Source organism: Hemiscyllium ocellatum, chromosome 8, assembly GCF_020745735.1.
Source record: "Hemiscyllium ocellatum isolate sHemOce1 chromosome 8, sHemOce1.pat.X.cur, whole genome shotgun sequence".
NCBI lineage: Eukaryota > Metazoa > Chordata > Chondrichthyes > Orectolobiformes > Hemiscylliidae > Hemiscyllium > Hemiscyllium ocellatum.
Genome location: NC_083408.1, coordinates 76681065 through 76698438, shown reverse-complemented (window position 1 = coordinate 76698438; position 17374 = coordinate 76681065). Strand labels below are relative to the sequence as shown.

The 17374-nt window shown below is 38.5% G+C and overlaps 1 protein-coding gene across 9 annotated transcripts in view; it reads left to right on the top strand.

Moving 5' to 3' along the window:
- Positions 1-17374, top strand: part of mark3a (MAP/microtubule affinity-regulating kinase 3a) — a 172999-nt gene that overhangs the window by 14222 nt on the left and 141403 nt on the right. For all 9 annotated transcript variants that reach the window (XM_060829243.1, XM_060829244.1, XM_060829237.1 and 6 more), the window contains exon 3: positions 292-345. In XM_060829243.1, the coding sequence (XP_060685226.1) occupies positions 292-345 (54 nt within the window). The remainder of the gene's footprint in view (positions 1-291; positions 346-17374) is intronic.

The window sequence follows — 17374 nt, the reverse complement described above, 5'->3', positions numbered from 1 at the left end:
AAAAAAATTGATCACCTCATCACTGTGACCATTCAGACATACCTGAGAATCATGAAACTATGAATCAAACTATCTTGAAACTTGTGTTCAAGTTTTATCTTGGTTAAAATTTGTTTATTAAGAACCTCATTATTATCAAAATCTGTCATGTCTTTGCAATCAATTTCAAAACCAAAATTGAGACACGTTATTACTAATTTATTATCATGTTCTTTGGTTCTTGTTACGTGATTCAAAAATATTTTGATTTTAAAGATCAAATTTTTAATTCATTACCATTTTTATTTCTAGGTTGCAATAAAAATTATAGACAAAACACAGCTGAATCCCACCAGTCTGCAAAAGGTAAAGACTTTGTGTATTCTTTTTGGATGTGCGTATTTTCTTTGAATTACTTTTTTTTAAGCTGTATTTGTAATTCATTAATCTAATGTGACTTCAGGAATCTGTGAATGTAGCTGAAGCTGTGAACACAAGCCTTCTTTAATATTGGCAGGCCAGTTTGCATTGTTGTTTGAGAAAAGGCCGAATACATCAGAGACGGCCATCTAATTATATCATGCAAGGTTTAAAAGCTGGTGTGTTTTGCAGGAAAGGAAGATATTTGAAAGGTGTAATTAGATTAGATTAGACTTACAGTGTGGAAACAGGCCCTTCGGCCCAACAAGTCCACACCGACCCGCCGAAGCGCAACCCACCCATGCCCCTACATTTACCCCTTACCTAACACTACGGGCAATTTAGCTTGGCCAATTCACCTGACCCGCACATCTTTGTGACTGTGGGAGGAAACCGGAGCACCCGGAGGAAACCCACGCAGACACGGGGAGAACGTGCAAACTCCACACAGTCAGTCGCCTGAGTCGGGAATTGAACCCGGGTCTACAGGCGCTGTGAGGCAGCAGTGCTAACCACTGTGCCACCATGCCGCCCACTGAGTAAAGTATTTTTGGTTGATTATTTTGTCTATGACCGGTGATGAGGTGTTAGTTTTTTTATGTTCAAATAGCATGTAAGTATTGCCAGCAACACAAGTTATTGTTTCCAGCATGTAATTGCCCTTTTAAGGTATTGGTGACTCCTCATCTTGAATCAGTGCAGCTCAATTGATGAAAGTATGCTTGGTGCTGTTAGAAAGGTAGTTTCAGACATTTTAACCAGTAACAGTCATGAAGCGGCAATGTAGTTCCAAGTCAGGGTATTTTTTGTGTGTGTGTGTGTGTGTGTGTGTGTGTGTGTGTGTGTGTGTGTGTGTGTGTGTGTGTGTGTGTCTTTAATCAACATATGGATTAGCAGATCAAATTAGGAAAGGTAGCTTGGAAAATCAGTTCAGTATATGTTTGTGCTCAAATCACTTATTTTAGAGTTTGGATTCTGAACTAGTGGCATGTGGATTTTTCTTTGTCAAAGTGTTTAATGATTAACTTTGCCCATATTTTTGGACCCTTTGTTTTACATCCATAAAGAGTCATCCTGGGGTTGATCATGGATATTTTTTGCATTGGGTTTTATGATTGGATAAAGTAAAAATTTTAGTTAGAATTGTTTTATTTATTGGGAGGTGAGGGTGGAGCATAGCTTGGAAATCTTTGGTTTCATTTTGCAGAAGTCCTGGTTGGATTTCGATGCGATGTAAAGACAGTCTTCTCCTGTAGAAAGCAGATAATTCTGAACAAATCAGGAAATGGGTTACCTCAATGCAAGGATTTTAGTTTGAAAACTCCAGACGAGAAGTGTTTGGTTCAAATTCTGAAGGGGTTATTAAAAGCTGGGAAAGCCTAACTTATTTATGAATAATCAAGGAAAAGGCTATCAGACTCTCAAGATTGGAAATTTGAAGTGACTAATAAGCCAAGCCTATAGGTGTGATTGAGAAGAAAATTCTTTCTGGCATTTTGAGGTAACGGTGTTGGCGTAGATGGGATTGTATTTTGTCTTGTCTGAATCTTTCAAACTGAGTAATGTAAGTAACTTGCTTTATTTTAGGTTACTTGAATTTTTTTATGTCATGAACTTCTGTTGTTAAAACTCAGATCTGCAACATTGCATGCTTGTATTTCTGTGAAAGGCTGTTTGGTTACATTTTTTAAAGTGATGTATCAAACCAGATTTCAGCCTAGGATCTGACTCGTTCAATATAACATCCAGTTGGGATCATAACAAAAGCAAAGTGGATAGAGGAAAACCTGTATGATGTGGTCTACTTGGGTTTTCAAAATTTATTTGCTGAGTACCAGATCAAAAGTTTCTATTACCAGAAAAGAGGACAGTGGTGCAAGCAATAGCATATTAGCATGGATGAAAGATTGGTTAATTAACAGTATGGGATAAATTGGCCTTTTTCAGGGAGCCAGGTTGTATCTGTTGGAATGCTGCAGGGATCTTTGTTAGGTCCTCATCTATTTAGAACCTGTATCAATGACTTGGATGAAGTGACTGAGTATATGAGAGTAAATTTGCTGATGATATTGCGATAGGTGGGAAAGTAAGTTGTCTAGAGCAAGTAGAGATTTTAAAAGGGGCATGAATAAACTAAGTGAGTAAGCAAAAATTTGGCCTACACACACAGGCAAGATAAAGATGCAATAGTCCTACTGGACCACACTGCTGTGCTATTCGAGAGGGGACTGGTGGTGGTTTAACCTGAAGGTCACTATACCTCGGAAGAGGTTGAGAAGGAGCATCCCTCGCTGTAACTTCAGCTGGTATGGGAATTGAACATACACTGTCAGTCTTACTCTGTATCTCAAACCAGCCATCCAGCCTACTGAACGAAGCATGGCCCATATGCTACAATTTCGGAATTTGTGAACATGTCAACTTTGACAGGAAAAATTAGAAAAACAGTATGCCATCTAAATGGAGAGAAATTAAAGGTCTGCAAACTCATCTGGGAGTGATGTTACATGAATCACAAACATTGTAGTTCTAGCTAGTGATTAGGAAAGTAAGTGGAATATTTACATCTATTGCAAGAGAAATGGAATCTAAAAGTAGAAATGTTTCACTATTACTCTGCAGGGCCTTAGGGAGTCCACATCTGTGTAGTTTTGGCCTATTTATTGGAAGAAGATATAATTGCATTGAAGGGCAGGGCTTGTGAAGGAAGGTGGGGTTGTTGGGTCTACACTAGCTGGAATCTAGAAGAATAAAAAGCGATTTTACTGAAATAACATCTTAAGTAGGTATCAGGAGGATGTTTCCTCTTTGTAGGTTGGGTGGAGAGACTAGAACTGGAGAGGTGAAAATGTGTTGCTGGTTCAAGCGCAGCAGGTCAGGCAGCATTCCTGTTCCTTGGATGCTGCCTGACCTGCTGCGCTTTAACCAGCAACACATTTTCAGCTCTGATCTCCAGCACCTGCAGACCTCACTTTTTACTAGAACTGGAGGGGGGGAAACATTTGAGAATAAAAAAAAACCTTCTTATTAAGAATAATATGGAGTTTTATTCGGAGGGTCATTTGTTTGTGGAGCTCTCTTCCCCAGAAAGCATTGGATGCTGCATCAGTGAATTATTCAAGATTGAGTTAATTTTTACATAGGAGAAATTGGGGTTTATGGGGTGCAGTCAGCAAATTTTGGGCTGCGTCCACAGATCACATTGAGCTTGCTCTACCATTCAGAGAGCCAGACGATCTGTTCCTGCTGCAAAAAAAAAACAAATTTCTGGGAAAGCTCAGCAGGCCTGGCAATGTCTATGGAGAGAAGTCAGAATTACTATTTCAGATTGAGTGACCCTTTCCTGAGAATGGGTGCTGACATGTATGTTCCAATGATTGGAAGGCCACTTGCAGGCGGTAGGTATTCTTGTGTATCTACTGTCCTTGCCTTTCTGTATAGTAGAGATTAGTTTGTAAGGTGCTGTTAGAGGGGAATTAGTTAATGCAATATATTTTGTGGATGCTACACACTGCAACTGCCATATCGGCATTGGAGGGAGCAAATGTTTGAATTGAAGGGTGCAGTACTGATGAAGTGGACTGCTTTGCCCTGAATGGTGTCAAGCTTCAAATTATTTCAAAGTTGCAATCACCTAGTGAAGTGGAGAGTATTCAGTCACAGCTTGTGCCTTGTAGTTGATGGATAGGATTTGTGGAGTGAGGTAGTGAGTTACTACTGTAGATTTCAGACTCTGACTTGCTTTTGTAGTCACTTTTTATTTGAAAAGCTTGTCCAGTGCAACTAAGTTTGTTGTCAGTCTATGCCTCTGTCACCACCACCGCCACAAACACCACCAGAAAGAAATGTTGATTGTTGGAACTTTAGATTCTTTTGTTGGGAATAGTTGCTGCACAGCATTTGTGGCATTAATATTTTTCTTTTGCCTTGGGCATAACAGTGCCCCACTTTTGCTGCACACTGTCTCAAATGGCTTCAGTATTTAAGGAGTTGTCATTGGCATTAAATAGTGCAATTATCAGCTACTGTTCCACAGACTCTATGATAGAGGAAGGTTATTGAAGGATCTAAAACTGGTTGGGCCTTAGATGTTACTCTAAGGACCTAGGACACTTGTGACATAACAGTATTGTTCCTGCCTGTGACTCGGGAGATCTGAGTCCCAGTTCTCCGTTCCACAACTATCATTACCTATTTGAAGTATTTGATTGGAAAAGGTAGGATTGAGCCCTTTCTGTGAATCAGTAGAGGCCTGGATTTATTTCTGATCCAGAGGCATATAATTACATTTTATGAACAGATTGACTCAGAAAATATCTACCCTGAAGATCGAGGGCCCAGGTGGTATGGTGGTAACTGAGATGATTGGTCTTTCAACAACCATAAACATTTTCGGTTGCACTGTATAATACTGTGGTCTCTGAAAATCAGGAGGAAATCTGACCATTGACCAATTTTTGTTAAGATGCTTTAAAAGTACTCTCACTTTCACCTTTCTTGAAATCAGCTGTATAATCCAGATTTGGATGAAGGCTATAATGAAGTTGATTCAGAGTGAATCTCAGTGGAACTCGAACTAAACGTTGGTGAGCAGGTTTTGCTGAGTGAGTGCTGCTTGATAGTACTGTCCTTTCATGGATTTCCTGATGAATTGTCATGAAATTGGCTGATTGTCCTGCCCAAAAAGCAGACAACTCAATACCTGAGAAATTTGTTCACATTGCTGGATAGCAGTGTTGTAGCTACAGTAGAACAATCTAGCTTTTAGTACGGCAACTAAGACACTGTCATGGTCCTTTATCTGTGCTGTATCTATTGCGCTAACCATTTCTGGATGTCCCAGAGAAAATTGAGTTGGCTTAAGAGTGACATTTGTGATGCTTGGGATTTAAAAAGGAGGCTAAGATGCATCGTCGAATCAGTAGTTCTGACTGAAGATGGATGTGGATGCTTCAGCCTTGACTATTTTTATATTGACATGCTGGGCTTCCCTACCAATGTGCAGTTTTCTCCAATTAATTGTTTGTTTAGTTGCTCAATGGCATTCGTGACTGGATCCAACAGCCATGTCGAGCTTCGATCTGACCTGTTGACTGAGGGATTGTTTGACTTTATTGCATACTGCTGTCCATTTTTGGCATGTGTGTAGTCATGTCTTATTGCAGTACCTAATCGGAAGGTCATATGCAACTCTTGACCTAGATTACTGTGCACAGTATTGATTACCTTATTGAAGAAAGGATGTAAATTCTCTAGAAGCACCTCAGAGAAAGATTGCCACACTAATAGCTGGAATATGTGGATTGCCATCTGAGGAAAAGTTGGGCATGCTAAGTTTATATCTGGTGACTTAATTGAAACATATAACATCCTGAGGGAGCTTCACAGATGTGTGACAAAAATTGTTCTTCTGGGTGGATTTGGAGCTGGGATTTGCTGTTTTAAGAATATGAGCTCTGCTCTTAAATTAGAGATGAGGCATTTTTATTCTGACTGCAAGTCTTTGGAACTCCTTCCTGAAAAATTAGTTGCAGCAGAGCCTTGACTGTTAAGGTAGAGGTGAATCTGTTCTTATGTGAGGGAATGCAAGGTTTCTGGGGTAGATTATCATATCAAATCATGTTCCCATCAGGTCAGCTATGATGTTATTCAATGATACAGCAGGAACAGGAAGTGCTTGGCCTCTTCCTTGTTGGTATGTTCTTGCTGTGGCTAAGAATTTGTGAACTCAGCAATAATTATTGTATGATTATTAAGCACATTAAGTTAGAACTTTTAGGCTTGCACAAAGAATTGCAAGGACTTGAAAACAATACTAGCTTAACTTATTGTATCTTGATTTAGTACAGAAGGAGACATTCTGCTTTTTGAGAGAACTGTATAATTCCACACGTGTTTTGTTCTGTCACCGTATACTATTTATCCCTTTTTTCCTTTTCAAAGTTGCACTTGAATCTCAATGTAGCACCCTTTTCAGTCATTGTTTTTCAGATACTTTTTTTTGCATAAAAAGTTCAATTTTCTCTGGTTCCTTTGTAAGTTATCTAAAATTTTGTGTCTGGATTACTGACATGTGACGTAGTAAGGTGATGATTCTATCAAAGCTCTTCATGATTTTGGATCCATCAAATTATTCTCAATGTCTGTGTCTGAAATCTTCATCCATGATATCATTACAGTCACTACTTTTCCCCCTGTACTTCCTAACATCTTGAAATGTTAATGTCGTGCTCAGAAACCAGCATTATATCAGCTGAGGTCTAACTAGTTTTTTTAAAGTAAGTTTTTGCAAAACTACTTTGACTTGGCATTCTCTTATTTCTATTAATAAAGTCATCATGTGTGCATTTTTTCAACAGCTGTCTTAATTGGCCTGTCAGGTCTCTGTCCTGCATATCCTCAAATTGTAGCTATTAATTTATATTTAATTCTGTCATTCTTCTGACCAAAATACATCCCTTCACATTTGTGACTAACAAAATTTAACACATCTGCCTGAAGTCCTCAAAGTCTGCAACTCTCCATTGTTTAATACATTTTAAAATGTTGTCATCTCCACATTTTGAAATTATATCCTGTACACACATCCATGTTATTAAAATATATTGAAAAGAGTAACATGACACTCGCACGCTGAGTTTCTGACAGGAAGAATTGATCCTTTCCATTTTCAAGCTTTAAATAACACTCCTATTTTTAAAAATAAATGTTATCTACGCAAATTGACTGTTTATTGAACCTGTGTTAGTTCAATAAAGGGTCAATAAAGCCATAATTGAAAAGATTACATGACTGTAAATTGCTGTGTTTTGTTTCTAATTTCTTTGGTTAAACATAAATTTCATTGAAAACTTTGCACTGATAGGTGAAGTGGCACATTGGAGATGAATGAGGCGATTAAGTGTGGCAAAGTGCTGAGGGCAATTATTTGTAATTTTAAAGCTGAATTGAATTAAAAATAAATTGATATTGATTCTAGAGATGAAGCTAATGACTTGTATATACCATTTTTAGAGTTATTTTTAACATAATCTAACTGCAGTAGGCATGCCATCACACAGACTAAGACTGAAAGAAGGACAATTATAATGTTGATAAGAAATTTTGATATGAAGCAAAGATTTTATCAGAGAACAAGTTTGTTTGTTAGGAAGCTGTTGTCTTTGAATACTGAAACTATAGCTGGCAGATTTCAAGGAATCTCAATTCTCAAATAATATTGAGCTCATTGAGCAGAAATCAGCATTTTCAACTTGGAAGCTCAAAAGTAGATCTTCAGTAAGTATACAGAAGTGGTAAGGAATTTCTATAATTTAAATATTTATATTCTTAGGAGAAAGTGAGGACTGCAGATGCTGGAGATCAGAGTTGAAAGTGTGGTGCTGGAAAAGCACAGCAGGTCAGGCAGCATCTGAGAAACAGGAGAATTGATGTTTCAGGTCCTGATGAAGGGCTTATGCCCGAAACGTCAATTCCCCTGCTCCTCGGATGCTGCCTGACCTGTGCTTTTCCAGCACCACAATCTCGATGAATTATATTCCTAAACCTGTTTATAATTAGACAGCATTCTGTATGTATTTTTCTTAAATACATTTCATTCTATTGACATCTTTGGTTGAAAAAAATCTTTAAATCCTGTATTTAACATAGTACTGTTTGACTGCAATTATTTTGCATGTCGCTGCCAATAAGTACAGAAATACAAAGATGATCATTACAAATAGAATATAGAATATCCTTTTATTGTCACATTTTATCCATTGTAGATATACAGTGAAAAGCTTTTACAATATCTGCCTCTTATGATGCCATGTTAGGTCCAAGTACCTAGGCACACATTTTAAATGGATTTAACTGTATGGGGGTATCAGCAGTTGTTATGTGCTTTTTTTATTCCATACCACGAATGCTGACAATTATAACAACAAACCTTTGGTTCCTGTGGTAAGTATTCTGAACAATCAAATTGCTCATATTTGTTTTCAAAAAAATCTTCATCTGATTGAAAGGTTTGAGTAAGGATTCTAACTCACACATTAAACCTACCTATAACTTAGTCATTTATGTCTTGTAGTTCTGTTTACACTTTTGCTTGTGCATACAAGCCCAAACCCATCATAAACCTGTCAATGCTATTGGTACCTTCCCTAGAGTTGTCACTCAGCACAAAACCTGTACCAACTACACTTGTGCCTCTAATTCTCTTAATGCCAAAACGAGAATTAATCCTGATTTATAAGCACAATCTAGTTAAACTTGGAAACTTATGTTTCTCGGTATGTAGTAGAATTTGAGTTTTTTAATCTAGTGATTCAAAACAGCTCAAATTAATTTATTTGAAATATTTTCAAAGTAGTATTTTTAAGTGGGTGGGGTAGAGAAAAGGAGAGAGAGGGGAAAGAAGAGGATCGAACAATAGGTGAAGATGAAACCAAAGGAAGGGAGAAACAATTGGACAGACAAAGCAACAGGTAAAGATTAGATTGGGAGAATCATTAGCTGCGAATGGGGATCATTTGTAGCTGACAATGAGTTGGTTGTGGTAGCAGCCCTTGTGGTAATAAGATCTGGTGTGTGGGATTTGAAGTAAGGACATGGGAGAAGATGCTCAGGCCCTAAATTATTAAACTGAATACTTTGAGACAACCTTTTAAATAGGCAAAGTAGAGGAATGTTGGTACCGCTACTGGATTTAGGTAAATGCATTTAATTAAGTGTTGTCCTTTTTGAAATTATTTCATTGACAAGACAATGCAAAAGTTCTGAAGTTAAATTGCAGTCTCTAGTTACATGGCTTAATCTTTATTTATGAATTCAGCTTTTGAGACAACTACGTAGGTTTGAGAAATAGGCTCTGAATTAGGCTTTCAATAGATCAAAATAAATTTTGACCCTAGCCTTCTCAACATCTAACCCAAGCCCTCATATCATGCAATTAATTTTTGAGAATATTATTCTAAATTTAATTATTCAAGCACTTCTGCATATTTCTTTGCATCCGCCAGGATCACGTTTCTTCTTGCAAGGTGAAACCACAGGTTTAATCCTCAGGCACTGGGTCAACCTAGTTAGTGTTTTTGCAGCGTTGTGATTGTAGGTTTGCTCTCTGAGCTGGAGGGATCATTTCCAGATTTTTTTTAGTTGGTAAAAACAATGACTGCAGATACTGGAAACCAGATTCTGGATCAGTGGTGCTGGAAGAGCACAGCAGTTCAGGCAGCATCCAAAGTGCAGCGAAATCGATGTTTCGGGCAAAAGCCCTTCATCAGTTATAAAGGCAGAGAGCCTGAAGTGTGGAGAGATAAGCTAGAGGAGGGTGGGGATGGGGAGAAAGTAGCATAGAGTACCATAAATGTTTTTTTTTTACCCTATTAGATAACATCTTCAGTGGGCTTCAGGCAATGCTGAAAATTCCTGCTTTCTATTTATATGTTTGGGTTGATGTCATTTCTGGTGGTGATGTTATTTCCTGTGATGAAGTCACTTCCTTTTCCTTTTTTCAGGGGGTGGTAGATGGGGTCTACCTCGATGTTTGTTGATAGAATTCCGGTTGGAGTGCCATGCTTCTAGGAATTCTCGTGCGTGTCTTTGTTTGGCTTGTCCGAGGATGGATGTGTTGTCCCAGTCAAAGTGGTGTCCTTCCTTATCTGTATGTAAGGATACTAGTGAGAGAGGGTCATGTCTTTTTGTGGCTAGTTGGTGTTCATGTATGCTGGTGGCTAGTTTTCTGCCTGTTTGTCCAATGTAGTATTTGTTACAGTCCTTGCACAGTATTTTGTAAATGATGCTGCCTGACCGGCTGTACTTTTCCAGCACCACACTTTTCGACTCTCCTCTCCAGCATCTGCAATTCCCAATTTCTCCTCAACCACTAGAAAGGAAAGGTTCAACGCTTGAGTCACATTTGAATTACGGTGTCAAAGGTTGGTGTACTAACTAAATTCAGCAACCTTTCCTGCAAATTAAGTTAAATACTTTTGATTCGTTTCTCATCTCTTGGATAGTTATGAAATCTTTCAGCATAATTCATTTTGCCATTGACAGGGACTAACCCACAGACAAGTGCTGCCGGGCTCTGTTGATACACAGGCACTTGTTCATAAACAGCTCATTTCCTCGTTTGATGCTGAAAAATCATCTTTTAAAATTAGGCTCATCAGCCATGCAGCTTTTAAGGTATTTTCATTTTCCCATCGGCCCTGCTTTTTTTTAGATTGCATAAGGAGGCTAAATCTCCACAATGTATGTCATGAAATAAATAGAATCACAGAGATGTATAGCATGGAAACAGACCCTTCGGTCCAACCTGTAACACAAGCTAACAGATCTTTAAGATGTATGCAAGTAGTCTTACAAAATGACTCCCAGAAGCCACATGACTACCCATGTGCTTTCAACTAGTGTTAGAACCATAGACTGTTTTGCAAAAAGAAATGCGAAGATGTATTTTAAATTCATTAGATATTTTCCAGGGTAAACAATTTGGTGGCTTCTCTATTTGAATTCAAATTTTGTCCCTCTGCCGTGTTCCACCCAGAACATCATCCAGGTTTCTGGGTTAACAGTGACAATGGTTTCCCTTCCTGCTCCCTTGCTCTTTTCCCAAATATGCCACTGGATCTATCCTCGTCCCCTCCAATTTTTCATTGCCTTGCTGCCCTCCATGACCTCATCGGAAAGAGCAACATCAGTTTTCAGTGTACGTTGCTGACACCTGTTCTAGACATTGCAGCTCACTCCACTGTATAAGTTGTTGCTACCATTCTTTATAAAGTGTAGAAACTTGCAGGATCTGTATGGTCCAACACGGCAGAAGCAAGCCACTTCTGGTTTAACTGGAAATGTCTCTTGCAATTAACATATTATAGTGTATTGCAACAATTTTCAGGTTACATCAATATGAGGATCTTCTCTTTTACTCGTCATGGAAAGTGGGCATTGCTGCCTGGGCATGTATTTATTGCCTATCCCTAGTTGTTCTTGAGAAGGTGGTGGTGGGCTGCCTTCTTGAATCGCTGCAGTCCAGGTGCTGTAGATTGACCCTTGGGGAGCAAATTCCAGTATTTTGACCTAGCAACACTGAAGGATCACTGATATATATTTCCAAGTATAGATGGTAAGGGACTTGAAGCTGGAGATGTATGTGCTGCCCTCGTCCTTCTACATGGATGCGGTCATGGGTTTGGAAGACTTGATTTGTGGCAATGCATCATGTACATGATACACACTGCTACTACTTAGCCTCAATAAATAAGAGAATTAATTACAATTTCAACATTTAAAAGGCACCCAGATGGGTACTTGAATAGGCAGGCTTGAGAGGATTAGGGGGCAATTGCTAGCAAATGGGATGTGGTTAATTTGGGATACCTGGTTTGCATAGATGAATTGGGCTGAAGGGTCTGTTTCTGTGCTGTACAACTCTGACTGTAGAGGTGTTACCGGTTCTTCCAATTTCACTTATTTAAAAAAAAGTTTTAATAAGCCATCGAGGCTAATAGTTGACCATTTAAAAAGTTAATTGCCTCCATGAAAAGACAGTGGATGGGTGTGTATTCTAAACCCAAACTAACCGAATACCTAAGATAGACACAAACACAATGCTGTAGAAATAAACACAATGCTGTAAAAATTCTGGTCTGACAGCATCTGTGGAGAGGGAAAAACAGTTAACATTTCAAGTCCAGTATAAATCTTCAAAATTTGTTCTGAAATAATTATCGTTCTGTTCTGAAGAGGTGTCATACTGGACTGGAAATGTTTAACTCTTGTTTTTCCTTCCACAGTTGCTGCCAGAATGCTGAATTTCTCCAGCATTCATATTTATTTCAAATTTTCAGCATCAGTATTTTGTTTTCACCTACGATGGAAACTTGATTTGATAGTTTGGGACACAGCCATTTTTATACATTGAAGTCTATGAAAGTTTAGTTGTGAACAACCATTGTGTGCAGGTATCTCTGGTGAATTATTTTAACACCAACAATAGGAAAACTGAGCAGTAACCAGACTACCAACAGCCACACCTATAAGTGGGGGAAGATTTTGTTCACTGCCAAAAGTTGTTCAGCTCAGTCCACCTGTGGGACCCACTTTATTTATTCAGTTGCAGAAGTCATCACAGTTGCTGATTCTGACTTCAAGTTTTTGATCCCTTCACTTTGGAGATCTGGTCAACATAAAGATTTTTTTACTAATGATGGAGAATCTGGCCTTGATTTCATCATCATACACAACACTTATGCTTCTTACTCTAAGTTATTACATTTCTATACTTTTATCACTACTTTCAACCATAGTTCCGAAATAAACTGATCTTTTTATCCTGGTTGAAGAATAAAAATGTACTCCTGTTGTTTTTTAAAAATAGAAATTTTCTAGCCCCTTTTTAGTCTATGTATGACCTCATCAAAATTCTGGGGATATCAGTCTGTTGACTGTTAAAATCTATCTTGTACCAAATAAAATTGGAACAAAATGATTTGCTCAGTATGGAGATTAGTAAACGTTTCTTAGGTTTTTCAATGATAATATTTGGTGTTACAGATAACGGGAAAGCACTTTTCCTTCAGTAAGTTTTCTCGTTGTTGATTAAACACTTGAGTAATCGTAGCAATGTACAGCACGGAAACAGACCCTTCAGTCCAACTTGTCCGTGCCAATCAGATATTCTAAATTAGTTTAGTCCTAAAAGCCAGTGCTTGGCCCATATCCCTCTAAACCCTTCCTATTCATATACCCAGCCTCTTACACTTCTTTTGGCAGCTCATTCCATACACATACCACCCTCTGCTTTACATAATGCCCCTTACGTTCCTTTTAAATTTCCCCCCCTACTCCTAAACCTGTGCCCTCTAGTTCAGAACTCCCCAACACCAGGAAAAACACCTTGTCTATTTACCCTATCCATAAATCTCTCAATCAAGTTAAACTTGTGCAATTAGTGAAACTTGTGATATTTGTCACAACTTCACATATTATGGCATCTTCAGAGCCCTCCCTTCCAATGATGATTACAGCCATTTCACTGCCTGTTAGCCTATCTGTTCTAAATTTTTATTCCAATTTTTTTGAATGACATGGAAATGCTAAATCAAAAGCCAAAGGTTAGGCTTTAGCTACCTTGTGTTTATGCTAACCCAACACTGAAGACCCCTAAAAAATTAGTGTAAGCAAGCATACAATGAACTGATTAGATGTCAGTTGCATCTCTTGGTAGTTTTGACTTGGGACCCACAAATGTCAGAATGTGTTGAGCTGAGTTGTGTATGCAGATTGTATCCTAACAAATGTTTTTTTACAAACAAACTTACTATCTATCTATTTATTGTTGTTTGGATTTGTCAGCAATTCAAATTTGCTAATATTTTAATTAGTCATACCTGACTTATGACTTGGCATCATCTCCTGCAAAGCAGCCTGCTTGATCAACACCTCATTCACAACCTTAAATATTTACTCTCTCCACCACTGACACACTGGCATCACTGTACACTATGTAGAAAATGTAGTGCAGTAGCTCCAACACTACTTAAATCTGCAGTCTTTTCCCCTACTCCCAAAACGGGTAAGGAGCAGCAGACATGTAGGAACAACATTATGTGCAAGAGAATTATTTAAAAACCAGTGGAGTATCAAAATAGTGAAAGTAGCAATAATAACATTAATAGCAGTAGGTGTCTTCCATTTGAACCTGACTGCTAGTCAGTAAGTTGTGGTTCATATGCTCATTCAATTCCACTCCAGTTACCGACCTGATCCTGCCTGAACAAGGAACAGAGGTAGATCACTTGATCCTTCAAACCACCTCTGTCATTCGTGGCTGATCTTTATTTCAAACTCCGCATTTCCATCCATCTCCAATAACTTTATTCCCTTGCCTCACAAGAAACTTGATATACCTTTTACCTTCGTGATGTTCAGTGATCCTACCATCTACACCTTCTGAGGCAGAGTATCTGGCTATATGTGGTAATTTGCACAATCCTTGGAAGAAAATAATCTTTGCATCTCTGACCTGAAAGGCTGAGCCTTGATTTTTCTTTTCCCCTTTTTAAAATTTGTCTCCTAGCCTGGATTCACCTACTCTTTCCACATCCACTTTCACAAGGCCATTCATGATCTTTCTACTTCAGTCATGACATCCCTTTAAGCTAAATTCCAGTGGGAATGAGTCCACACTGTCCAATCTTATCTCATGAGACAACCAATCATTCCAAGTATCAACTTAGTAAACCTGTTCGGGGCTGCCTTCAATATAATTACATGCTTCCTTGGGTAAGAAACTCAAAACTGCACACAGTATTCAAGATATGGCCTCACCCTGTATAATTGAAGCATATCATCCTCAAATTTATGTTCAATTCATATTTTAATAATAATTTGGAGATGATTTGGATATTTTAATAATGGATAGCATTCCATTAACCTTAGTTACTTTCCGTACCTGCAAGCCAAAATTTTGTGGCTCAAGCAGTAGAAAACTTGGATTGTTCTACAACTCTGAATTCTCCAGTCCTTCTCCATTTAAGTAATACTTTTTTTTTGTCCTTGCTGCCAAAGTGAACAATTTCATTTTTCTACTTATTTCCCACTTCATCTGCAAGTTGTTTGCCTGCTCACTCAATTTGTCTCTATCTGCTTGCAACCTCAACTCCTCTTCATTACATTTTCCTTCCTATCATTGTCACCTTCCAATTTAGCTACTGTGCCTTCTGTCATCTATGAAATGGATATTAATTGTAAAAAGTTAAATCCCTAAAGCAACCCCCTGCAGAACTCTGTTCAGTGCATATTGTTAATCAAAGACCCATTTTTGCTTACTGTTTTCTGCCAGTCAGCTAATCTTCTATTGGTGCTAATATGTTACCCCTACATCATGAGCGTCTACTTTGCACACTAATCTTTTGTGTGGCACGTTGTCTCATGCTTTCTGGAGATGGAAGCACAATTAATCCTTCAAAGAACTCTAATACATTGCTAGTACGTAATTTCCCTTTGACAAAACTGTTCTCACTATTTCTGCTAGCCTTCATTTTGTGATAAATGCCCATCTATAACCACCTCAATGATTAATTCCTACCTTTTACCCACAACAGATGTGAAGCCAACTGACCTACGGTTTCCTATTTTCTGCTTCGCTCCTATCTTGAATAGAGTAATTACATTGCTGTTTTCCAGTCTGATGGAATCTTTTCAGAATCTAGAAATTTTTGGGAAATTACCACTAATGTATGTCTTTTCTATTTAGGGTACTGTTTGTTTTTAGGATGTTGGTGTGGCTCTTGTCAGCCCACCTTGGTAGGCAGCAATTCCCTTGTAATAATAATTTACATGTCTTTTCTCCATTAACTGCTGATTGTATACCTGTTACTGGATGTTTTTTGTATCTCTGTAGTGAAGTTTGGCAATATATTTGTTAATTTTATCTGCTATTTCCTTATTTTCAGTTAACTTCCTATTCTCTCACTCTCAAGAGGACCAACACCCAATTTGCTTTTATGTTAAATATCCTGTACCTTTCCGTTTTAAATTTCTATCTAGTTTCCTCTGTACACTAATTTCTCTCTCCTGATTAATCTTTTAGTCATTCTCTGCCAGTAACCTGATCTGTCTGTCATCTTTGCACAATTATGTGCTTTTCTTTAACTTATTCAACCGCAGATAGCGGTTACTCCCATTAGAACTTTTAAGTAATTTCAATTATCTGTTTCTATCTGCTACTGTTTCTCTGATCCCCTAATGCATTATCTCAGTTCACTTCAGCTGGCTTAGTTTTCATACCCACACAGCTGCCCTTATTTAAGTTTAAACTTAACTCCTCTCTTTCATGTTGGATGTAAAATTCAATCTTTGTGGGGTGTAGGTTTACTCGCTGAGCTGTAGGTTTGATATCCAGATGTTTCATTACTTGGCTAGGTAACATCATCAGTGGCAACCTCCAAGTGAAGCGAAGCTGTTGTCTCCTGCTTTCTATTTATATGTTTGCCCTGGATGGGGTTCCTGGGGTTTGTGGTCATGGGGTTCCTGGGGCATGTCTTTGCTTAGTCTATCCTAGGATAGATGTGTTGTCCCAGTCAAAATGGTGGTTTTTTTCATCCGTGTGTAGGGCTATGAGGGAGAGGAAAGACATGCCAGAGAATTCCTAGAGGCCTGGCACTCCAAGCACATAGGTCTAGATGCCATCTATCAACCCCTCAGAAAACGAACAGGAAATGACATCACCACAAACCCCAGGAACCCCATCCTGGTTAAAGATATAAATAGAAAGCAGGAGACAACAGCTTAGCTTCACTTGGAGGTCACCACTGATGATGTTACCTAGCCAGGTAATGAAACGTCTGGATATCAAACCTTCAGCTCAGTGAGCAAACCTACACCCTAAACCTCAACCTGAGCTACAAACCTTCACAAACCTTGAGATAAGTGAATATTTTAAGTGTGGCCTTACAATAAGATTGCAGTAGTGAGTGGAGTGGGTTCTTTCTTGATTATGTTTTATTGAGATATGTCTCTTGATTAAACTTAAAAATATAAGCCTGGGGTTTGTGGTGGTGTCATTTCCTGTTCGTTTTCTGAGGGGTTGATAGATGGCATCAATATTACTTTAACCTGGAGCAGTGTTTTGTAGAGGAATAAGACAATGCCATTTTCTGGGTCTGTAGATTGAAAGAAGCAAAAATGGCCTTTAGTAAAGTGATATGCTCTTCTTGTCGGATCTGGGAGTTTAGGGAGAGTTTACGGGTTACTGAGGATTATATCTGCAATCAGTGCCATTGGTTGCAAATCCTATCAGTTCGACTTGATTGGTTGGAGAGACGATTAGAGGCGATAAGGAACTTACAAGAGCAAGGAGATGTGATGGATGGCAGTTATAGGAAGGGGGAAAAGACGGAGATATAGTCACATAAATGGGTTACCTCCAGGAAAGATAAGAGGTAAGCAGATAGTGCAGAAGTCTTCTGTGGCTATCCCC